At 46.4% G+C, this 25407-nt stretch overlaps 1 protein-coding gene across 1 annotated transcript in view; it reads right to left on the bottom strand.

Annotated features, from left to right (window-relative positions):
• DLEC1 (DLEC1 cilia and flagella associated protein) overlaps nt 1–25407 on the bottom strand; it is a 778557-nt gene that overhangs the window by 360361 nt on the left and 392789 nt on the right. The window contains exons 17-18 of the mRNA XM_029587026.1: nt 13228–13420; nt 5225–5283 (exon numbers count right to left, since the gene is read on the bottom strand). Of these exons, the coding sequence (XP_029442886.1) occupies nt 5225–5283; nt 13228–13420 (252 nt within the window). The remainder of the gene's footprint in view (nt 1–5224; nt 5284–13227; nt 13421–25407) is intronic.

Here is a 25407-nt window from a genome sequence, read left to right as displayed (position 1 = left end):
AAAAAAAGAACGAAACCATAACCTGTGAAAAAATATGTCGTACCATAGGTGTGCAATCTTCGAAAAATCTGTAAAGAGAAAATACAAGTAGCTGAATGGACTCTCCTGCATATATACCCTCGACGTACATATGTCACGGGCGGCAAGTATTGGATGGTCTTAATGCGCATTCCATCAGGTCGTAAGTGGCGTCCTGGGCAGAAAGCCCCAATGTGTGTTGCCCCAAGAAATTTGCAGGGCAGCCACTTGGAAATCTTTGCAAACATTTGCTAAGCATTACCGTTTGGACGTCCGGGATCCAAATGTGGATTCTTTTGGCAGCAGTGTGCTTCGAGCGGGACTCTTCGGGTCCCACCCCTTTTAGGGCAGCTTGGGTAAATCCCAGCAGTCTGGACTGATCCTTGGTACTACAGGAACGAAAATTAGCAGGTAAGAACCAATTTTCCTTTCCCTGTACGTACCCAGATGCCTCCCGATGACGACACTTAGCTTCTGCATATAAGGCGAGGCTCTGCCCCCAGAACCTCGCCTAGGCAAATGGGTCATCTCCTTCATGAGAAGCTAGTTGCTGTCCTGTGTTCTTGCTTCCTTGATCCTGTGCTTTTCCAATGTTCCTGCGTTCCTGTCCTTGTTCCAGTGCTTCTGTGTTCCTGCTTGTTCCAGTGTTCCTGCGTCTGTGTTCCCGTGGTCCTCCTTGTATGCCAGCATCTGTTTCTGATTCCTGCTCCGCTTCCCAGGTTGTACCTTCTCAGACTGATTCTTGGTACTGACCTCGGCTTGCCTCTGACCACGTTTGGACTGCTGCCTGGACTTGACCTCTGCTCAACACTGATCACGCTCAGACTGATACCTGGAACTGACCCTTGCTTTGGCTGACTACCCTCGGACTGATACCCTGGTTTTGACCCTTGCACTTCACTCGGACACCCTCTTCGCTTCTCCTGTGACCACCAAGTCTGCCTGCTCTGACCCTGCATGCGGCCTTCTACAAGCTAGACCACTAGGCACTGCCTATCTTGTCCGGAGGACCTTCAATTCCTGTTCCCTTCCAGTGGTCTCCGGTACACTCTGTTCTGGTTCAGCTCACCTACTAGCCACGCACCCTTGCTCTTGGTGGGCACACCTCTTCGCTACCTCTCCGGGAGATCCTCCGAGGCCCATCTAAGACCAGGTGGTCCAGGTACTCAAGGGCTCAACTTGCGGAACCCCTGGACTGTTATTGGTGAAGCTCCTGCTTGCCTCTATCTCCTCATGTGCTCTGCCTCCTGGCGACAGGTGCCCTCTGGGACCTCCCTGAGGGCCGTACCAATCCTGCGCCAGGCCAAAGGTCTACCTCCAGCGCAACAGGTTGTCAAGGCCATGGATTCGGCGGAGTCCTCTGCCTTGCAGGCTATACCAAGCCTGGCTACATGTGTCCAGGAGCAGCAACAATTTCTCGAGGCATTGGCCACCTCTGTAGAGAGACTAAGCTCTCAACTCGAAGAGTCCGCCATGGCCAACGATTGGAGGGGAAAGTCCTGGCATAAGCCTCCCCACTCTGGGAGCATTCTGATTCCTTACTACAGCAGCTCCCTAAATTCATTTCCACGTTCTGAAGCACCTCCAATGATCCATGCCGACAGGCAGTTGCCGGACACGATGCCCTCCACCTCCACCAGGGATCCCGCTCCCTTTCAGAATATACCATGGAGTTCCGAACCCTGGCAATGGAATTGGGATGGCAGGAAGACTGCCTGCGGGTACTCTAACTAGAGGGATTGTTATCCGCTCTGAAGGACGAGTTAGCAGCCCGAGAGATCCCTACATTGTTGGAGGACCTCATTTCGTTGGTTGGACGGATTCACCACTGCCTCCAGGAATGGCACCGGGAAGTAAAGGCTGTCTGGCGACCGGCCTTGGAACCACCTTGGTCGATCAGCCCCAGATTAAGGGCACTTCCAGCGATTGCCCCACCAAAAGAAGAACCCATGCAAATAAACTGCAGTCACCTTACTCCCGAAGAATGCCTCCGAAGGCGGAAGTCCGGTCTCTGCCTCTACTGTGGGGGTCCTGGTCACCTTATCCAGACTTGTCCGGTGCGTCCAGGAAACTCCAAAGCCTAAGCCCAGCAGGAGTCCCGAGCTTGGGCACGACATTTACCGGCCCTCAACTGTGCAGATGTCTCTGTTAATAGCCTGACAGCGGCCGGTGTTTCGCTGCATCGGCACGCCAGGTGAACCTGGCGTACAGAATAAGGAGGCAATTTGACCCCTGAAGAAGCTGTGCCGATGCAGCGAAACACCGGCCGCTGTCAGGCTATTAACAGAGACATCTGCACAGTTTCATAAAATGGGACAGATAAAAATGTTTACTGGCGTAGGCTTTTTCAGCCACGAGTAAAAGTTTACAGCTTCATCTTTGTTTGGACAGGCTTTTTTAGCCGTAAGAAAAAGAACTTCACATTCCCCTGAAGCTATCGAGCTGGGGGCATGCATTTCAGCTATTTCTGACGGAACATCATTTAGCACTTCAAATTCTTTACAGGCTTTACAGCCGGTAAGAGCCGCAAATGAGGAGTAGTCCGGACGGTCCAACTGTGTACGGTTGGACACGTCGTCAGGCTTGCTGATGCGGCATCTTACACTCATAGGACTTGGGAGAGAGGTAACGGTGGTGGGGCCGCTTGGCAATAGTGATCATAATATGATCAAATTTGATTTAATGACTGGAAAAGGAACAGTGTGCAAATCCAAGGCTCTCGTGCTAAACTTTCAAAAGGGAAACTTTGATAAAATGAGAAAAATTGTTAGAAAAAAACTGAAAGGAGCAGCTACAAAAGTAAAAAATGTCAAAGAGGCGTGGTCATTGTTAAAAAATACCATTCTAGAAGCACAGTCCAGATGTATTCCACACATTAAGAAAGGTGGAAAGAAGGCAAAACGATTACCGGCATGGTTAAAAGGGGAGGTGAAAGAAGCTGTTTTAGCCAAAAGATCTTCATTCAAAAATTGGAAGAAGGATCCAACAGAAGAAAATAGGATAAAGCATAAACATTGGCAAGTTAAATTAAGACATTGATAAGACAGGCTAAGAGAGAATTTGAAAAGAAGTTGGCTGTAGAGGCAAAAACTCACAGTAAAAACTTTTTTAAATATATCCGAAGCAGAAAGCCTGTGAGGGAGTCAGTTGGACCGTTAGATGATCGAGGGGTTAAAGGGGCACTTAGAGAAGACAAGGCCATTGCGGAAAGATTAAATGATTTCTTTGCTTCAGTGTTTACTGAAGAGGATGTTGGGGAGGTACCCGTAATGGAGAAGGTTTTCATGGGCAATGATTCAGATGGACTGAATCAAATCACGGTGAACCTAGAAGATGTGGTAGGCCTGTTTGACAAACTGAAAAGTAGTAAATCACCTGGACCGGATGGTATACACCCCAGAGTTCTGAAGGAACTAAAAAATGAAATTTCAGACCAATTAGTAAAAATTTGTAACTTATCATTAAAATCATCCATTGTACCTGAAGACTGGAGGATAGCAAATGTAACCCCAATATTTAAAAAGGGCTCCAGGGGCGATCCGGGAAACTACAGACCGGTTAGCCTGACCTCAGTGCCAGGAAAAATAGTGGAAAGTGTTCTAAACATCAAAATCACAGATCATATAGAAAGACATGGTTTAATGGAACAAAGTCAGCATGGCTTTACCCAGGGCAAGTCTTGCCTCACAAATCTGCTTCACATTTTTGAAGGAGTTAATAAACATGTGGATAAAGGTGAACCGGTAGATATAGTATACTTGGATTTTCAGAAGGCGTTTGACAAAGTTCCTCATGAGAGGCTTCTAGGAAAAGTAAAAAGTCATGGGATAGGTGGCGATGTCCTTTCGTGGATTGCAAACTGGCTAAAAGACAGGAAACAGAGAGTAGGATTAAATGGGCAATTTTCTCAGTGGAAGGGAGTGGACAGTGGAGTGCCTCAGGGATCTGTATTGGGACCCTTACTGTTCAATATATTTATAAATGATCTGGAAAGAAATACGACGAGTGAGATAATCAAATTTGCAGATGACACAAAATTGTTCAGAGTAGTTAAATCACAAGCAGATTGTGATAAATTGCAGGAAGACCTTGTGAGACTGGAAAATTGGGCATCCAAATGGCAGATGAAATTTAATGTGGATAAGTGCAAGGTGATGCATATAGGGCAAAATAACCCATGCTATAATTACACAATGTTGGGTTCCACATTAGGTGCTACAACCCAAGAAAGAGATCTAGGTGTCATAGTGGATAACACATTGAAATCGTCGATGCAGTGTGCTGCGGCAGTCAAAAAAGCAAAAAGAATGTTGGGAATTATTAGAAAAGGAATGGTGAATAAAATGGAAAATGTCATAATGCCTCTGTATCGCTCCATGGTGAGACCGCACCTTGAATACTGTGTACAATTCTGGTTGCCGCATCTCAAAAAAGATATAATTGCGATGGAGAAGGTACAGAGAAGGGCTACCAAAATGATAAGGGGAATGGAACAACTCCCCTATGAGGAAAGACTAAAGAGGTTAGGACTTTTCAGCTTGGAGAAGAGACGACTGAGGGGGGATATGATAGAGGTGTTTAAAATCATGAGAGGTCTAGAACGGGTAGATGTGAATCGGTTATTTACTCTTTCGGATAGTAGAAAGACTAGGGGGCACTCCATGAAGTTAGCATGGGGCACATTTAAAACTAATCGGAGAAAGTTCTTTTTTACTCAACGCACAATTAAACTCTGGAATTTTTTGCCAGAGAATGTGGTTAGTGCAGTTAGTATAGCTGTGTTTAAAAAAGGATTGGATACGTTCTTGGAGGAGAAGTCCATTACCTGCTATTAAGTTCACTTAGAGAACAGCCACTGCCATTAGCAATGGTTACATGGAATAGACTTAGTTTTTGGGTACTTGCCAGGTTCTTATGGCCTGGATTGGCCACTGTTGGAAACAGGATGCTGGGCTTGATGGACCCTTGGTCTGACCCAGTATGGCATTTTCTTATGTTCTTATATATACAGTATGACCAGAAAGTGACTTGGACCAAACAGAAAACTGCTACATATCTCTATATATTATACCAAGGATTCTTAATGCTAGTCTTCGAATATTAGCCTTCTTTTGGACCATGTGTATACAAATACATTTGATGAGTATAGACCTTGCCAAGAACCCCTTCCATAACCATTGCAAACTAATGTTATTTATCAGCTTACCCAGGAGGTTCTGGAATATCCATGAGCACCATTTGAACTACACTGTGAAAATTCTTTAGCTATAAGAAAACACAAAAAAACACTTTACTGAAAACAAAATCATTAGAGTTAGAATGTAATTTTAATTTTAAAATACCTTAAAATAAATCTGAAAACACATACTATATTGTTAGGTTATGAAACAATGTCACATGATTTTTCTGATTTTTTATGTAACCTAGAAGTTAGAAGATTCTGATGTTTTGAGAGCAGTTTTGTAAGTTAGAAAGTTGGGGGTTTGAAAACAGCCTTGCTGTTCTCTTTACTCAAACTTAGACAAGTTATTGTATTTTTCTGGTCTCCATTCTGCCCAACTATGGGGGTTATTCTCTAAAATGCGATGGGCTGTTATCACACGCTATAACACCCTAATGCACATGATAATGGGAGTATCGCGGCGGTAAAATTTAAATTAGGGGAAAGAGTGAAGTTAGGGAGGAGTTTGGGTGGGGTTAAGGCTAATGAGGTGGCGGCACCGCTGCGGGCAATAATGTTTTGGACATTATTGCCGGCAGTAGCACAAGAAATAGCACCGCCTTTTGCCGTGGCGCTATGACCGCACCCACGGCAGGTGAAACCTCCACAATGCGGCCAGCTGCACACTTTCATACCCCCGCCCCTTTTTTCACTGCAGCTCATCAATCCGCTACATTTATAGCAGAATGATGAATATGGGTCTATATTTGGTAACGAAAAGAAAAAAAGTTTTATTTCTCACGATTCCTTTCTATAAACTCTCATACAGTATCCAAAGCCATAAAGTCATTTATTATCTACTGTAGTTGTAGGGGATTAATGAATGGTATACCCCTACTTAAACCCTTAAGGAAAATCCAAATTATTATTGTTAATATTTATGCAGAGCCTCTCTCAGTAAAAATAAATCATCTGGAAAAGAATCATTATTTTGCAAGTCGCTGCAAAGTTGAAATGTGATTGCATTGTTTTCAAACCCTGTTAGCCATTGAGCCCAACTGAATATTCAAGGCTGATTGTTATGAAGGTTCTCATCTTCTTATGCATCTCTTATTATCTATTTATTTATTTAAAGTTTTTCTAGCCCGACATTCGTTAGGAACATCATATCGGTTTACACAGAACATAACTACAGCGTATAGGCTTTACAATGAACAGCGCTGAAACAAGAAACAACAAGGGGAGGATTGACTAAAATAAGGGAGGAACTTGCCCTTAGCTCTCTCTAAACTTGATCTAACACTTTTTATCTAACTGAACCAAAAGAAGAGAAGCACTAAAACACACAGAAAGATAAATTCTCCATGAGTTGCCAACTTACCATCTGTAGGAGACAGATTGCCTCCTTGTAACCTAAAAATGTACTATTTTCCATTATCTCCCTTCTTTAATATTCCTTTATGCTAATACATTTGGAAGCAAAATTATCACCTCTTCCTAGTAAGAAATTATAAACATTGATATTTGCTGTATAATCATGCCAGAATTAAAAAATGTATCACTCTCCTGCTTTTTTTAACTTAGTGGCTTGCAAAACAGCAGCTTAATCCCAGATGGGCTCAATTTGCCTTCATAAGGTTTCCAAGGTTTGCCAGGGTTTTGGAAGACTAAGCGGACTTAATGTCCGCAAAGTCGGCGTAATGTGGGCCCAGGCCCTCTCTAAGCGTAGGCCATGATAAAGGGCGGGGGGGGGGGGGGGAATTGCGAGCGGGGAATGCAGGCTGAGGTAAGGGAATCAGTTGGGAGGGGGGGGGAGTAAAGCCAGGTAGCCCGCGCGTCTATCGTGGCGGCAGGGGATTGGCGGGGAAATCGGTGGGGGTTATGCAGGCAGCGGGGATAAGTGGGATCCAGTTTGAATTTGATATTGGCGGGGAGGGACGGCGCGGCGAGTCAGTTTGGGTTTCGCGCGGTGGCGAGGCAAGTCGAACGCAGAACTTGCTTGCTGCGGTGGACTTGCCTTTAGCTAACTTACTCGGGGGTCCGGGCGAGCGGTTCCTAAATCGCGATGGCCAGGTCGTGGGAGCAGACGGAGGCCCAGCGCGTTGGGGAGCTGGCGGCGATGCTGGACTCCGAGGAGGCGGCGTGGGTGCCGATTGAGGGAGCGGCAGCTGAGGTGGACTGGGAAGCAGGTCCGGAGCGGGTGAGCAGTGTTGGCAAGCTTGGCTGCGGTGAGATCGGCGGGGAAGGTGGAGTGGAAGTCAGGGGAGGGGTTTCCGGTGTCAGTAGAGGGATTAGGGAGGGGTTGTTTCCTGTGGCGCCAGATGGTTCGCTTAGAACCGGTAGGGGAAGGACTATTAGAGCCATCAGCTCTCGCGGTAAAGGGCGGGGTGGCCAGCGAAGGGGGGCGGTAGCAATTGAGAGGGAGGTCGACAGGCTTTGGATCAGGGACGCGAGGTTGAGCAGTGTGGGAGAGGGGCTACTGCTCGGGCTGTGCAGTTTGATGCTGCAGTTGGTGTGAGGGGTTTGGAGGGTAATGCTAGAGGTGCAGGAGGAGATTTGGGGAGTGTGGGAGTTCCTTCTCGGGGGAGGCGAGGCAGAGGGGGGCCCCTGGAGGGGTTGGGGGGATCTGGTCTGAGGAGAGCTCGTGGGGGAGGGGTGTCCTGGAGGGGACGTTTATTAACAACCGGAGCAGGAATGAATAGCAGGTCTCTGGCTCTGGCGCAAGTTGGGGGTTTCACGGGGAGGGAGGGGTTGTCAGCCGGCACGCGAGGGTCAGGCGTAAGCTTGAGGGGTGTGAGGAGTGCTGCAAGGCCGGAGATTGTGGAGGACAGGTCTCGGGGTGCTACGCAGCCGGTATATGACCCCTTGTTTTCAGGTGACATGCCATGGATGGGTGGTGTCGGCTGTGGACGGGGTAGACGGGGGGGGGATTTGCAAGAATGGGGTGCTTGGGAGATGGAAGGGCCTGGACTGCTGGGGGAGTGGGATTTTATGCCTGGCTTGGGGCCTTCTGCCTCCCCTGCTGTGGTGTCTTCACAGGCGGATCGGGATGCGGATGATGGGGCTGTGCCAGGACCATCGCGGCAGGAAGCGTGGCGGAGTGTGGCGCCTGCAGTGAATCCGAGTGGTCTGCGTGAGTGGGTAAATTTGACGGGAGCGGTGGCGGCGGATTCTGACCCGTCAGGTGAGTTCGTGATTTTCCCACGTCTTGATCGGGGGGAGATGCCGCAGTCTAAGGGTGTAGGAGTGCGTGAGGAAGGATGGGTTCGGCGTGAGGGTTTAGGGATGGAGAGTGGGGTGCAGAAGAGTACGGATGCTGAGAGAGAGATTAGAGAAAAAGGGGGTGTATCCAAGTCGGGAAAGTCTAAAAAGAAAAGGAAGAGGGAGAGATCTAGTTCGTCTGATTCTTCCTTGTCGTCCTCTTCATCGTCGTCGTCTTCTAGCTCGTCTGAAGCGGGAGCGTCGGGAAAAGGTGGGGCATTAGGAGGTGTAACAGTCCATGGAGCCCCGGCGTTGGTGGCCCTTACTGAGTTGTGGGAGGAGGTTCCGAAATCAATTCGGAAGCGGATTTGGCGGCGGCAATTTATAGATTTTTTCAGCTTTTGGAAGGTAGACGGGGGAAGCGGAAGGGGAAAAAGAAGCGTGGGAAGAGTGAGCGTTTCCCAGGTGCGCAACAAAAAATAGCACGCAATATTCATAATTGGATGAGAGCTTTTCTACGTTTGGCGAGTGTGGCTGGTCAAAAGGATCCCACGCAGTATAGGGCTTTGATGGCCTATGCCGATGCCATTTTAGCAGCAAGTAAAACCTACAACGGATGGTCGTGTTTGAATTATGATGAGCGCTTTCGCGACCGGATGGAGGAGAATAAGTTTATATCGTGGGGTACTCAGGATGTAGGCTTATGGCTGACTCAGATGGCCTCCAAGGTGTCAGTTGGAGGGTCGGGGCAGGGCCTGGGTGCAGGCGGGGGTTCAGGGCGGTCCTTTCGGAGGGAATCCCCAAGCGGTGGTACAGGTAAAGGCGGTCCGGGATGTAGCGACGTGTGCTGGCGATTTAATCGCTCCAATTGTAACTTCCCAGACTGCAAATTCCGTCATGCCTGTTCCAATTGTGGAGCCACCCATCCTGTGTCTCGGTGTCTCAAAAGACAGGGTGAGGGTCTTTCCCCGACCCAGGCTCCAAAGGGACCAGGTAAACCGGGGGTGTGAACGGGCTTTTACTCCGGTTAGGATTTCTGCCATGCGGCCATGGTTAAGCATTTACCCGAACAGGAGAATGGCAGATATTCTAACTCAAGACTTTACGTGGGGTTTTCGTATACCTTTTATGGGGGGGTCAGAGGTTGGGGGGGGAGACAATTGTCCATCGGTACGGCGTTTAGTGAGCGTGGTGAAGGATAAATTGCAGGAGGATATCGAACTCGATAGGATTGCTGGTCCGTTCCGGGAGGTTCCCTTTAAGGATATGGTATTGTCACCGTTGGCGGTGATCCCTAAGAGGGAGGCAGGTAAATTTAGACTGATCCATAATTTGTCCTTTCCAGAGGGGAGGTCTGTGAATGACGGGATTCCGAGGGCGCAGTGTATGGTTCGATATGCGTCCTTTGATTCAGCGGTTCGCTTGGTGAGGAGTTGTGGTCCGGGGGCATTGTTGGCTAAGGTTGATATTGAGGCAGCTTTTCGATTACTACCGGTCCATCCGGAAAGTTTCCATTTGTTGGGATTCCGTTTTCAACAAGAATTCTATTTCGATAAGTGCATGCCTATGGGTTGCTCTATTGCGTGTGCTTATTTTGAAGCGTTCAGTTCGTTTGTGCATTGGGTGGTGCAGATGAGAGCGGAGTCTGCAAAGTTGGTGCATTATTTGGACGATTTCTTGTTTGTCGGCGAAGCGGAGTCAGGGGAGTGTGAGCAGTTGATGGGTAGTTTCCAAGCGGTGGCGACCGAGTTTGGTATTCCCCTTTCGGCGGGTAAGACAGAAGGTCCAAGCACGAACCTGACTTTTCTAGGAATCGAGTTGAACTCTGTGACTATGGTATCCCGTTTGCCAGAGGACAAGGTGGAACGATTACGTATTCTGGTTCGTGGGGCATTAGCTCGGCCTAAGTTAACCTTGTGTGAATTGCAATCCATAGTGGGCAGTCTTAATTTTGCTTGTCGGGTAATTCCTATGGGTCGGGTATTTTTGCGGAGATTGTCGCATGCTATGTCCGGACTCAAGAAGTATCATCACAGGGTTCGAGTATCTAGAACAATGCGGGAGGATTTGCGCATTTGGGATAACTTCTTGCGGGATTTTAATGGAGTGGCGTTTTGGCAGTCCAATCCTTTGTCTAATCATGATTTGGAACTGTTTACGGACGCAGCGGGTTCATTGGGATTCGGAGCGTACTTCCAGGGGTCTTGGTGTGCAGCCTGTTGGCCGGAGGAGTGGATAGTGTCCGGGATTACAAAAAACATCACGTTTTTGGAACTGTTTCCAATCGTGGTGGCGGTGCATATTTGGGGTTCGCAGTTACGAGGTAAGAGAGTTGTGTTTTGGTGCGATAATATGGGGGTAGTCAAGGTCATCAATAAAAGATCTGCGCGGTGCCTCAGAGTTTCTGAGTTGTTGCGAGAATTGATTTTGTGTTGTATGTCCTTAAATGTGACAATATGGGCTCGACATGTGCCTGGAGTATCTAATGGAGTGGCCGATTCTCTTTCTCGTTTCAAGTGGGAAGTTTTTCGAGAACTGGCTCCGGAGGCGGAGCTTTGCGGAACTCCGGTGCCGTCTTCCCTTTGGAGATTTGGTTCCCAGAATCCTGGAACATGCTGCGAGCTTCATTAGCACCGTCTACATGGACAGGTTATGTGGGGGGGGGCCCGTAGGGTGACTGCATTTCTGTCTTCCTTGGGCTGGGGGGGAGGTCCGATTTCAGATGTCGCGTTGGTACGTTTCATAGAACAGGCTAGAAGCAATGGGTACTCGAGGGCGGCGGTGGGACGGCACTTGGCGGGTTTTTCCTTTCTCATGAGGGCTCATGGTTGGGGCTTTCCATCGGGTTGTTTTATTGTACGCCGGTTATTGGCAGGCTGGTCCAGAGTGGTTGAAAAGAGGCCGGATCAGCGCTTGTCAATTACGCATGATATTCTAATTCAGCTTTGGGGTGCGTTGTCGTCGGTTTGTTCATCTGGATATGAAATGGCGTTGTTTCGTCTTGCTTTTGTTTTAGCTTTTTTTGGCGCTCTCCGAGTTAGCGAGCTGGTGGCGCGAGCTGCGAGCAGCAGGGATTACCCGGGCCTTTTGGCGCGTAATGTGGTAGTGACAAACAGATCAGTGGTGATGGGTATTCCGCGGGCCAATACGGATCAGAGGGGCCGGGGATTGTCTGTGGTTCTGGCTGCGGTTCCGGGGTTGGTAACTTGTCCAGTTACCAATGTGGCATGTTACTGTCAATTGCGGCCGAGGGGAGCGATACAATTTTTGGTTCATGAGAATCTCCGCTCTTTGACCAAGTATCAATTTGAGATTGTGCTTCGTCGAGCATTGTTTGAGATTGGCTTGGATGGGCGTCGTTTTGATACGCATTCGTTTAGAATTGGGGCGGCGACATCTGCGGCTAGCGCGGGTTTGCCGGGGGGTGTGATTCAGAGGATTGGCCGATGGCGGTCGGGTGCGTATAGGAGCTATATTCGCCCAGAGGCTGGGCGTGAATGAGTGGTGCCTAACTTCTGTTTCTTTTCAGGTGCGGTGTCTGATGGTATGGCGGTGAGGATCATCGGACACTCGTATATTCACTGGGCACACAGGCATGCCTGCGGCCGGCCATACGGTCCCCACCTGGATCTACAAAGCAGAGGGGTGCGGGTGCATTGGTTGGGGCGTCGAGGCATGCTTTGGGATGAACTGATTCCGTGTGTGCACAGGGAACGCAATCGTCTCAACGCACCTAGGGTGTTGGTGGTCCATTTAGGGGGAAACGACTGGGGTAGGATGGCTGGTAGGCAATTTATCAGCATGGTACGAAAAGATTTGATGACGGTGTCGATATTATTGCCTACCACCATTCTGTGTTGGTCGGACATTGTAGTCAGACCTGCTGAATGGGAAAATGTTATGTGGCGCAGAAGCAGGTCCAAAGCGAACAACAAATTGGATCTTGGTTGGCACGTCTGGGGGGGCATCACATTCGACATGATTGGTCCTGGGGCAAGGTAGGGGGATTATTTAGCAAGGATGGAGTACATCTTTCATTCTTAGGCATGGACCTGTTTCTGAATTCATTCAGGAGGCTCTGGAAGCATTATTTCCGAGGTAACCAGGGCCGCATCTTTGGGGGGGTCACGGAACATCGAATGTCCGTGTCTTTGGTGCTTGGCCCGAGCCATAAGAGTTTAAAGTTATGGGCTATGTTATGACGGATTTCAGTGGTATGTAAATGATGGTTGACAACTGGGGCTGTTGTCAGGGAGTGGCCCCTTGCTGGAAAGAGGCGGGGGCCGCTTGGCCAGACTCCTTGCAGGTTGGAGGCGGGGGTCCGCCCAGGTTGGCTCCTTGCAGGATGGCGGCGGGAGTCGGAACCTGGCGTGTGGGGCCAAATCATCGAGCCGAGTGGCTGGTAGAGGCTATCCTGCCGGAAAGAGGCGGATAGCGTGGGGGGATTGGAAAAGGCTGAAATCTAAAAAATGTGTTTTGTTTGTATGTAACTGAGGCTCGGGTCATTTGTTATTAAAGCTGCGGCCTTGTTTTTACCCAACACACTGTTTTGTAATTATTTGATTGTACGGGTGGATGAGAGTGAGTGAGGTCCTGGATGCCCATATTAAGGAATTGAACAAAGAAACTACAACAATCCCTCTTCATTTGTTCTTCGTGTTGCAATTCTATCCTGCTCAATTTAGAAATTATACTCTGCAATGTACTATTGTAACTACCTTTTAAAAGTGTTAGTAATTTCCATCATATTTTTCAAAATATAATGCAATCTCAGACTCTAGAGCAAGATTTATTTCTTTTATCTAAAAAAATGACATTGGTAGATACCAAGAAAATACAAACCATACCTCCTTTGGGGTATAAGAGAGTGTAAACTCAGAGTCACAATGAGGTGGCAGTGCACCATGGGCAGGGTTTATACTGAAAGCAGTCTCAATATCCTGGTCATATTTAATCTTGTCAGGATCTGGAGATTCTCCTGGTCTTAGTGCTTGTAAATTGGGTTTCATTATCTGCCAGTAAAAAGGCAATGTCACATGCCTAGGAAAACAGAATTTGTTAAAGAAAGTTAAAGCATAAAACATACTGTTCAAATAACAGTGTGATTCTCAAATTAATTAATTCGGACCATAATGATAGAATTTGCTGGGTTTTTTTTTTTTATCTCAATTGCTAACACTCAAAGTTCACAACATAAAGTACTTCTTGACCATGACACTTCCATATATTTCTATGCTTCCATATTAACTTTAATTTTAGAGATTAACCTTAAATTGCTTTGTTGAAACAGTGTAGAATGTTGAGATTACTTACCTGATAATCTCGTTTTCCTTAGTGTAGACAGATGAACTCAGAACAAATGGGTATAGTATGCTCGTGCTAGCAGTTGGAGACGGATCTGACGTCAGCACGGGTGTATATATACCCCCACAGGAAGCGTAGCAACTTAGTAATCTTCCTTGCAAAAGCTGTTATGGATGTGTGTACTGACGCTCAGTGAAATAGTGAAACAGGATTCCCCTGACCGATTGATAATAGCTGGAGACCGCCAGCATTCCCAACCGGAAGGCGTTGACACCTGGTAGAGTGTACGCTCTTATGGAAACAGATGACATGGCTTACCTTGAATCGGTGAAACCCATGTACACAGGCAGCTGGGCGGGATGCTGAGTCCATCTGTCTACACTAAGGAAAACGAGATTATCAGGTAAGTAATCTCAACATTTCCTGTCGTGTAGCCAGATGGACTCAGAACAAATGGGATGTACAAAAGCTTTACTCCCAGCCTGGGCGGGAGGCTGCCTGAGGACCATGTAGGACCGCCCTCGCAAATGCTGTGTCCTCCCTGGCCTGGACATCCAGAAGGTAGAACCTGGAGAAGGTATGGAGGGAGGACCACGTCGCCGCTTTATATATTTCTGCAGGCGACAGCATCCTGGATTCTGCCCAGGATGCCGCTTGTGCTCTGGTAGAATGAGCCTCGACCTGTAGAGGTGGAGATTTCCCAGCCTCTACGTAAGCTGCTCGGATAACTTCTTTAATCTAGGGGGCGATGGTGGGCCGCGAGGCCGCTTCACCTTGTTTCTTTCCGCTATGCAGGACGAACAGATGGTCCGTCTTTCGTACTTCTTGTGTCACTTCCAGATATCTGGACTGTAATCTGCCAATGTCGAGATGGCGTAATAAACGCCCTTCTTCAGATTTCTTCAAATCCGCCGTGGTAGGCAAGGATATGGTTTGGTTAAGATGAAACTGTGAAACCACTTTAGGTAGAAAGGAGGGAACCGTCCGAAGATGGATAGCCTCAGGAGTGATTCTGAGAAAGGGATCATGGCAGGACAGTGCTTGTAGCTCTGAGATGCGGCGTGCTGAGCACACCGCCAGCAAGAACACCATCTTCAAGGTTAGAGAATGGAGAGACAGGCCCCGAAGGGGTCTGAAGGTGGATCCCGCGAGGAAATCTAAAACAAGATTGAGGTTCCATAAGGGCACAGGCCACTTCAGTGGCGGATGAATATGCTTGACTCCTTTCAGGAAGCGAGAAACATCTGGGTGCTTGGCAATGGTCTTGCCATCCCTCCTGGGACCATAGCAAGACAGCGCAGCCACCTGAACCTTGATGGAGCTGAAGGAGAGACCCTTCTGAAGTCCATCTTGCAGGAAATCTAACACAATAGGGATTGTGGTCGCATGTGGATTGGTGCCATGAGTGTTGCACCATGCTTCAAATACTCTCCAGATCCTTACGTAGGTGAGAGATGTGGAAAACTTGCGAGCTCGGAGGAGTGTATCTATCACGGGCTCCGAGTAACCTCTTTTCTTTAGTCTAGCCCTCTCAATGGCCAGACCGTAAGAGAGAATTGAGCTGGATCCTCGTGAAGGATGGGACCTTGACGAAGAAGGTCCCGGAGAGGAGGCAGGGGAAGAGGCTCCCCTGCCAGTAGTCTTCTCATGTCCACGTACCAGGGTCTTCTTGGCCAGTCTGGTGCCACTAGAAGAACTAGGCCCCGGTGTTTCTAAATCTTGTGGATGATGGCGCTCAGCAGAGGCCACGGAGGAAAGGCGTATAGCAGAGTCCCTGGAGGCCATGGCTGAACCAGGGCATCGATTCCCTGTGAGAACGGGTCGCACTTGCGGCTGAAGTAGCTGGGTACTTGAGCATTGGACTTGTCCGCAGTAAATCCATGTCCGGAATCCCCCAGTGATCCACAATCAACTGGAAGGCTGTGGGTGACAGCTGCCACTCTCCCGGATTTAGGCTTTCTCTGCTGAGGAAGTCTGCCGTGGTGTTGTCCTTCCCGGCAATGTGGATGGCGGAGATGTCCTGAAGATTCGCCTCTGCCCAAGCCATCAGTGGGGCGATCTCCAGAGATACCTGCCGGCTTCTGGTTCCGCCCTGACGGTTGATGTATGCCACCGTGGTGGTGTTGTCGGACATCACTCTGACTGCTCTGTTCTGCAGTCTGTGAGCAAATCGAAGGCATGCCAATCGGACTTCCCGAGCCTCTAGACGGTTGATGTTCCATGCGGACTCTTCTCTGTTCCACCGCCCTTGAGCGGTAAGTCCTTCGCAGTGTGCTCCCCAGCCGCTCAGGCTGGCATCTGTGGTGAGCAGAGTCCACGTGGGGGAGGACATCTTCGACCCCCTGCTCGTGTGGTTGGACTGCAACCACCACCGTAACTGGGTCCGTACTCTGGCAGGCAGAGGTAAGTGCGTGGAATAGTTCCGTAGACGGGGGCTCCAGCGAGAGAGCAGGGAGTGTTGTAGAGGTCTCATATGGGCCCTTGCCCAAGGTACCACTTCCAGGGTGGATGCCATGAGACCGAGAACCTGCAGATAATCCCAAGCTATGGGCCAACTGGCTCCCATCAAGTACCGGATACGTGTCTGAAGTTTTAACCTTCTCTTGGTAGTGAGACTGACCGTGTCTGCCTGGGTGTCGAACTGTACTCCCAGGTATTCCCGCGACTGGGAAGGCTATAGGCAGCTCTTGCTGAGGTTGGTTACCCAGCCCAAGCTTTCCAGAAGGGCGATCACGCTGTCTGTTGTCCGATGGCTCTCCTCGTGATTTCGCCCTGATCAGCCAATCATCTAGGTAGGGATGGACCAGAATTCCTTCCTGTCTGAGTGCCGCTGCTACCACTACGACCACCTTGGTGAAAGTCCGCGGTGACGTGGCCAACCCGAAGGGCAGAGCCCGGAATTGAAAGTGGCGTCCTAGAACCTTGAAGCGGAGGTAGCGCTGATGATCCGGATGGATCGGGATATGCAGGTAGGCTTCCGACAAGTCTAAGGCCATGAGGAACTCTCCTGGCTGTACTGCGGTCTTGACGGAGCGCAGAGTTTCCATGCGAAACCTCGGGACCCTTAAGTATCGATTGACTGACTTGAGGTCCAGTACGGGCCGAAAGGTGCCCCCTTTCTTGGGTACCATGAAATAGATGGAATAATGTCCAGAATTCACTTCCCATGCAGGTACTGGGATGATGGCTTTCAAGGACAGGAGCCTTGCCAAGGTAGCTTCCAATGCTGCCTTCTTGTGTATGGGACATGACGATTCCACAAACTTGTCCGGAGGGAGGTGATGAAAGATATGCGGCAGCTATATACGCTTAACAGAACAGACACTCAATAATATGCGGCAGCTATATACGCTTAATACAACAGACGCTCAATAATATGCGGCAGCTATGTATGCGTAACAGAACAGATGCTCAATAATATGCGGCAGCTATTTACGCTTAATACAACAGACGCTCAATAATAAGCGGCAGCTATATACGCTGCACAGAACAGGCGCCCAATAATATGCGGCAGCAATATACGCTTAACAGAACAGACGCTCAAGAATAAGTGGCCGCAATATACGCTTAACAAAACAGACGCTCAATAATATGCAGCAGCAATATATGCCCAATGATATCCAATATGCTCTCAGCAATGGGCGGCTTAGCAATGTACGCTGCACAAGAAGCAATGTGCTCTCAGCAATATGCGGCTTAGTCATAGACATGCGCCTATCACGGGCGCTCAATACCTTACCAAGGCCACAAAATGGCGCCCTCCACGGCGTGCCACGCCACCGATCCTCGGAGACCAAAAGTAAGAGATGTACGCCTTACCTGAACCTCGGCGCTTCCCGGCTGGAACCCGGGCGGTCTCCGGCTGTGGGGGGAGAGGGCAAGTACCTTCACCGCCGCGTTTGAGGATATGCACCCGCTGCCTCGTCCACGTCGGGACAGAGGCGCCTTGCTCGCCACGCCCGAGCCTCGCCCGGGGGCTACGTCCCTGCCGCGATTCGGCCACTGGACCGAGGACTTAGACCTCTGGGGGCTCACGGAAATCACCCCGGGAAACTCAACTGGGGGAGGGACCTTAGGGTATCACCGCAGGAGTGTGGGGCTCGATGGTGCTGTAGAAATTTAGAAAAAAAAAGAAAGTAGAAAGTAGATTTGGAAACACGAGCGTGCAGGCTCTCCAAACTGCTTTGGAGACGGAAATTACAAAGTTGCTACGCTTCCTGTGGGGGTATATATACACCCGTGCTGACGTCAGATCCGTCTCTAACTGCTAGCACGAGCATACTATACCCATTTGTTCTGAGTCCATCTGGCTACACGACAGGAAAGTGTTATTTGGAATTTTAACCCTCAAATATTTGAAGTATTTTTTATTTGAACTGTGAAAAGGCAGAGTACAAATCTTTTAAATAAATACATTTGGAACAGCGATGTTGTCATATAATCCAAAAGTCACATATTTATTTATTTCACAAATGTATAGTCCGCAGTTCACAGAGCATCAATGCAGATTACAACCAAAATACACAATAAAACATACTGTACAATACAATACGTGGTCAAATAAAACAAAATATAACAAACATTAATTAAAAGCCTCAGAGAACAAATAAGTGTTCAATGTCTTTTAAAATATCATATAATCCGTAATAACCCGAAGCTCATTCGGTATAGTATTCCACAATTCAGGATCCAAGACAGAGAAGATTCTAGAGTGAGTGCCGGTTAACCTAACAGAAGTATGAGATGGGACTTTTAACAAATGCTGAGAAACAAAATGCAGAGGGCGAGCAGGTACATAATGAATTATATATTTCTTTAAACAAAAAGAATCAGCATACAAATTTATGTACCAAAGACAGTATCTGGACCTTCACCCTCTGCTTTATTGGAAGCTAGTACAATTTTACTAAATAAGGAGAAATACTATTGCCCTATTTTAAGTCAAAAATTAATCTGACCGCAGCATTCTGAGCAAGTTGTAAAATCTGCATAAGAAATGTAGGTAATCCTCCATTGAATGAATTACAGTAATCCAGCTGAGCACAAACTATGGATTTAATGACTAATCTAAATTCAGGCAAGCAAAGATATTGCTTCAAGGGATGCAATACTCACAGTTTAAAAAATGTAACCCGAAACACCTTCTTCACTTGTGCCATTAAATTTAACCTCGAATCCAACTGTATCCCTAAATTCCTAGCCTCTGCACATAATTGTAATTGATCAATGTTTGACAAAACATGACTGTTACTTTGCTAAGACTGATTTTAGAACCAGGAATTTTTCCAAAATTCTCTAACATTTAAAGAAAATGTAAGTTAGCATGTGGCACATTTAAAACTAATCGGAGAAAGTTCTTTTTCACTCAACGCACAATTAAACTCTGGAATTTGTTGCCAGAGGATGTGGTTAGTGCAGTTAGTGTAGCTGTGTTTAAAAAAGGATTGGATAAGTTCTTGGAGGAGAAGTCCATTACCTGCTATTAATTAAGTTGACTTAGATAATAACCACCTCTATTACAAGCAACGGTAACATGGAATAGACTTAGTTTTTGGGTACTTGCCAGGTTCTTATGGCCTGGATTGGCCACTGTTGGAAACAGGATGCTGGGCTTGATTGACCCTTGGTCTGACCCAGTATGGCATGTTCTTATCTTCTTATGTTCTTATGAATCCCCAGGATTATCAAAATAAACCATAGTTTCATCAGCATATAATGAAATAGAAAAGTATTCATCATTTATATTAATAATTTATCAAACGATAAGGTTCCAGTGAAAGTGGGAAGAAAGGCATCACCAAGACGTTGATTGATTTTAAATGTATTGCTCATGCATAAATGCCCACATATGTGCATATATGGGCTGTGCATGAGCAACATGAATTTTAAAAAGCCTCAATTTTGCATGCATATACCTGTGCATGTGCCAAAAATAAGGGGGCAGAGAATGGACGGAGCCAACTCTTACGTTCGTAAGTCCATATTTTAAAACTGGAGGCCGCAGCATGTGGTCTTTTGATAGCCACATAACCTTTCTGCTGCTCCTGATGAGGAGCAAGTCTGTAGATCTCGCATTTTAGGGATAACGAGACAGGGTATGTTATCTCGGTCAACTGGGGGGCATGCAGGATGAAGAACCAGAAGGGTCTGGAAGACCTTGATATTGACTGGGCAAACTGGTGGACTAGTTGGGAATGTCCTTTGCATAAGCATGTTTTAAAATCCACTTACATACACGCGTTAAAGCCGGCAAAGTCCTATGGAAGATACGTGAAGTAGGTTTGCTCAAGTAACCTCTTAAAATTAGGAGCATACTTACATACAGTAGGTGTATTTTAAATCATACGTACATAAGTGTGCACATGATTTAAAATTCTAGCGTATCTCCATTTGCATGCTGATAAGTGCATATATGGGCATATACTTGCTTGTTTTAAAATTAGCCTGCAAATATGTTAAGATGCCTTCCATGTAGGTAGAGACTATCAAAGCCACTTTTCAACAGACAAATGTCTTTCTCTTTCTTGAGAATTCTATTCCAAAGGAAGAAGACAGACTAAAACTTTTTCACAGGAAATAAAATACATTTTTCTTTCCACTGGAAAATATGGGCAATATACAATAAAAAAAAAAAAAGCTGCCCAGATTTGCCTCCATTCTGAGCAGGAGTTAATCTATTTGGAACAGAATCCTTTGGGAAGGGCATTACTTTTGGGGGTCGGATGCAAAGTGCAATAATGAAAAGGATAGATGGGTTTTGCTCTTTTTTTTTTTTTAGAGAGGAACTTCTGAATAAATTAATTGTCCCAAAAAAGCATAAGAACATACGTTTAGCCATACTGAGCCAGACCAAAAGTCCATCAAGCCCAGTATCGTTGTTTCCAACAGTAGCCAACCAAAGTCACAAGTACCTGGCAGGATTCCAAAATATCAATAGATTCCATGCTGCTTATCCGAGGTATAAGTAGTAGATTTCCTAAAGTTCACCTTAATAATGGTTTATAGACTTTTCTTCCAGGAACTTTTAACCCAACTATACTAAAAGCTTTTACCACATCTTCTGACAACACATTCCAGAGTTAAATTATACCGTGAGTAAAAAAACATTTTCTCCTATTTGTCTTAAATGTATTACCTAATAACTTCATTTGCATGTCACCTAGCCTTTGTTCTTTTTGAAAGAGTAAACAACCAATTTGCGTTTACTTGATCTACTCCACTCATTATTTTATAGACCTCTATCATATCTCCCCTCAGCCATCTCTTCTCCAAGATGAAGAGCCCTAACCTTTTTAGCCTTTCCTCATGGGGATTTGTTCCATCTGCTTTATCATTTTGGTAAAAAAAAAAAAGTATACATAATTACAAATACATAATTTTTTTCACAAAACTTTATTACATAACAATGTATCCACCAATTATATAGATCCTCATATCATATCTAAACTCTAAAAATAACATTCAATCAGATCCACATTCACAAATCATAATCGGGTAGATTAAAAAAAAAAAAATATGTGCGCGCCTCGATGTGTGCGCGCTACCCGGTGCTCGCACATGGATGTGCGATTTTATAACATGCACATGCCAGCGCGCACGTTATAAAATCCAGGCCAGCGCGCATAGGGCGGGGGAGATTTGCCCAGTTTACGTGCAGCGACGCGATCGAGCCTCCCCTAGTTCCCTTGCAGTCCGCTCCAATTAAGGAACGGACTAGGAGGAAACTTTCCTACCCCCCTACCTATCCTCCTTCCCTCTTCCCCAACCCCTTTGAAGGTCCTACCTCTGGCTGCGGGGGGAGAGGGCATTTGCCGTCATTGCCACACTCGGCTTCCAGCACCCGCTGCCTTTTAACTGCTCAAGTAGCTAAGCCCATGCGGGAAAACCAGGTACCAGGCCAAGGCACACCTCTGAGGAACCACATAAATCACCTCAGGAAATCTCAACTGGGGGAGGGACCATTTTGTAACACCACAAGAGAGCGGGGCGGTAAGTTTCTTCACAATTTCTTTATAAATTTTCCTTCTTTAAATTGAAGTAATCCCTTGTGGGGAATGCATGTCCACCATCTGCTGGAGATTGAGAATACTGGTGGCTTGAGGTCGCTGCAGAGGTATATGTACCGTGACGTCAACTTGCACTGTCTCCATCCGCTGGTGGGGGTGCATAACCCACTCGCTCTGGATTAATCTGACTGGATGCTAAGAAATGAGAGATTTCAATTACCCCAATATTGACTGGGTATGTGAAACATCAGGGCATGCTAGAGAGATAAAGTTCCTGGATGGAATAAATGATAGTTTTATGGAGCAATTTGTTCAGGAACAGACGAGAGAGGGAGCAATTTTAGATCTAAATCTCAGTAGAGAGCAGGATTTGGTGAGAGAGGTAAAGGTGGTGGGGCCACTTGACAATAGTGATCATAATATGATAAAATTTGAATTAGTGACTGGAAGGGGGACATTAAGCAAATCCACGGCTCTCGTGCTAAACTTTCAAAAGGAAAATGAGAAAATGAGAAAAATAGTTAAAAAAAAACAAACAAAAAACTGAAAGGTGCAGCTCCAAAAGTAAAGTTTGCAACACTTTACTTTTGGAGCTGCACCTCCAATAGACATTGTTAAAAAATACCATCCTAGAAGCATAGTCCAGATATACTCTATGCATTAATATATGTGGAAGGAAGAAAAAACAATTACAGACATAGTTAAAAGCTGAGGTGAAAGAGGCAATTTTAGCTAAAAGATCTTCATTCAAAAATTGGAAGAAAGATCCATCAGAAGAAAATAGGATAACGCATAAGTTTTGGCAAGTTAAATGTAAAACATTGATAAGACAGACTAACAGAGAATTTGAAAAGAAGCTGTCCACAGAGGCAAAAACTCACAATATAAAATATATCTGAAGCAGAAAGCCTGCAAGGGAGTCAGTTGGTCCTTTATATGATCATAGGACTTAAGGGGCACTTACAGAAGATAAGGCCACTGCGGAAAGATTAAACAATTTCTTTGCTTTGATGTTTACTGAAGAGGATGTTGGGGAGATACCCGTTCCAGACAAGGTTTTCATGGGTGATGATTCAGATGAAGTGAACCAAATCGCAGCGAACCTGGAGGATGTGGTAGGCCTCATTCACAAACTGAAAAGTAGTAAATCATCTGGACTGGATGATACACACCCCAGGGTTCTGAAAAACTAAACAAAATGAAATTTCAGACCTATTTCAATTAATTTGTAACCTATCATTAAAATCATCCATTGAACCTGAAGACTGGAAGATGGCCAATGTAATCCCGATATTTAAAAAGGGATCTAGGGGTGATCTGGGAAACTACAGACCGGTGAGCCTGACTTCAATGCCAAGAAAGACCATGGAAACTGTTATAAAGAATAAAATCACAAAACATTTAGCTACACATGGTTTCATGGAACACAGCCAATATGGATTTACCCAAGAGAAGTCTTGCCTCATAAATCTACAATTTTTTTGAAGGGGTGAATAAACATGTGGACAAAGGTGAACCGGTAAATGTGGTGTATTTGGATTTTCAGAAGGTGTTCGATAAAGTCCCACATGAGAGGCTTCTAAGAAAACTAGGAGGCGATGTTCTTTTGTGGTTTGCAAGCTAGTTAAAAGTCAGGAACCAGAGAGTAGGATTAAATGGTCTATTTTCACAGTGGAAAAAGGTAAACAGTGGGGTGCCTCAGGGATCTGGTACTTGGACCGGAGCTTTTTATTATATTTATAAATGAACTGGAAAGGGGTACGACAAGTGAGGTGATCAAATATGTGGATGACACAAAATTATGCAGAGTAGTTAAATCTGAAACAGATTGTGATAAATTGCAAAAGGACCTTGCAAGACTAGAAGACTGGGCTTCCAAATGGCAGATGAAATTTAGCATGGACAAGTTTAAAGTGATGCATACAGGAAAAAATACTCTTGCTGTAGTTACAGAATGTTAGGTTTTAACTTAGGAGTTACCACCCAGGAAAGAGATCTAGGTGTCAGGATAATACATTGAAATCGGCTCAGGGTGCTGTGGCGATCAAAAAAGCAAACAAAATATTAGGAATTATTAGGAAGGGAATGGCAAATAAAAGAATGGATGTCATAATGCCTCTATATCCCTCCATGGTGAGACTGCATCTTGAATACTGTGTGCTATTCTGGTCATCGCATCTCAAAAAGGATATAGCTGCACAGGAGAAAATGCAGAGAAGGGCGACCAAAATGATAAGGGGCATGGAACGGCTGCCCTATGAGGAAAACCTAAAGAAGTTAGGGCTGTTCAGTTTGGAGAAGAGACGACTGAGGGGGGATATGATAGAGGTCTACAAAATCATGAAAGGACATGAATAAGTTAATGTAAATCAGTTATTTACTCTCTCAGATAATAGAAGGACTAGGGGGCACGCCATGAAGTTATCAAGCTTGTTTAAAATAAATCAAAGAAAATTATTTTTCACTCAGTGCATAGTTAAGCTCTGGAATTCATTGCCAAAGGATGTGGTTACAGCAGTTAGTGTAACTGGGTTTAAAAAAAGTTTGGATAAGTTCCTAGATGAAAAATCCATAAACTGCTATTAATTAACAAGTAATAGTAACTTGTGATTTATTTAATGTTTGGGTACTTGCCAGGTACTTGTGACTTGGATTGGCCACCGTTGGAAACAGAATACTGGGCTTGATGGACCCTTGGTCTGACCCAGTATGGCATATCTTATGTTATGTCCCCCCCCCCCCCCCGTACTCCTTAAGCTTGGGTTCCCCAAGATATCCTGGGAGGATGGAGGAGTCCTAACTCTGAGCATAAAACCTAAGGGCCTAGACAGGTTAGACAGGCCCTGGGGAACTGACAGAGCTCCAGACAAAAGAAAGACCACTTATCCGTGAAGTGGATAAACCTGTATGTGTTTAAGCTAGAGACTGCCTGAGATCAAGGCGCCTGCTTTATTGTTTGCTGCCAGCAGTTTGCTGTATGATATAATACGGGCCGATACAGTAAAGTCCACGGGAGAGCGAGCGAACGCCCGGTCTCCCGGCACGCGCACAGGCCACTCTCCTGTGCGCGCGATTCTCTATTCAAATGAGGCCCGGCGGTAAAAACAGGAAAAAGGAGGCGCTAGGGACACTAGCGCGTCCCTAGCGCCTCCTTTTGGACCGGAGCGGTGGCTGTCAGCGGGTTTGACAGCCGACGCTCAATTTTGCCGGCGTCGGTTCTAGAGTCCGCTGACAGCCACGGGGTCGGAAACCGGACGCCGGCAAAATTGAGCGTCCGGTTTTTGACCCGACAGCCGTGGGCCGACTACAAATTTATTTTTTTTTAACTTTTGGAAACTTTCGGGACCTCCGACTTAATATCGCCATGTTTTTACTGCTTTTCTGTGCAGTTTTTACTGCTTTTCTGTGCACTTTCCCGGTGCCCGAAGAAATTAGCGCCTACCTTTGGGTAGGCGCTAATTTCTGAAAGCAAAATGTGCGGCTTGGCTGCACATTTTGTTTTCTGAATCGCGTGGGAATACCTAATAGGGCCATCAATATGCATTTGCATGTTGCGGGCGCTATTAGGTTCAGGGGGGTTGGATGCGCATTTTCAGCCCCTTACTGAATAAAGGGTAATGCTAGCGCATCAAAAACGTGCGTCCAATGGCAGGTTAACAGTGCGCTCCATCGCAGCGCACTATGCTGTATCGGCCCGATAGTAAATAAAGAGCACTT

The sequence above is a fragment of the Rhinatrema bivittatum genome, chromosome 2 (genome assembly GCF_901001135.1).
Source record: "Rhinatrema bivittatum chromosome 2, aRhiBiv1.1, whole genome shotgun sequence".
NCBI lineage: Eukaryota > Metazoa > Chordata > Amphibia > Gymnophiona > Rhinatrematidae > Rhinatrema > Rhinatrema bivittatum.
This window is presented reverse-complemented; position numbering and strand designations above follow the sequence as displayed.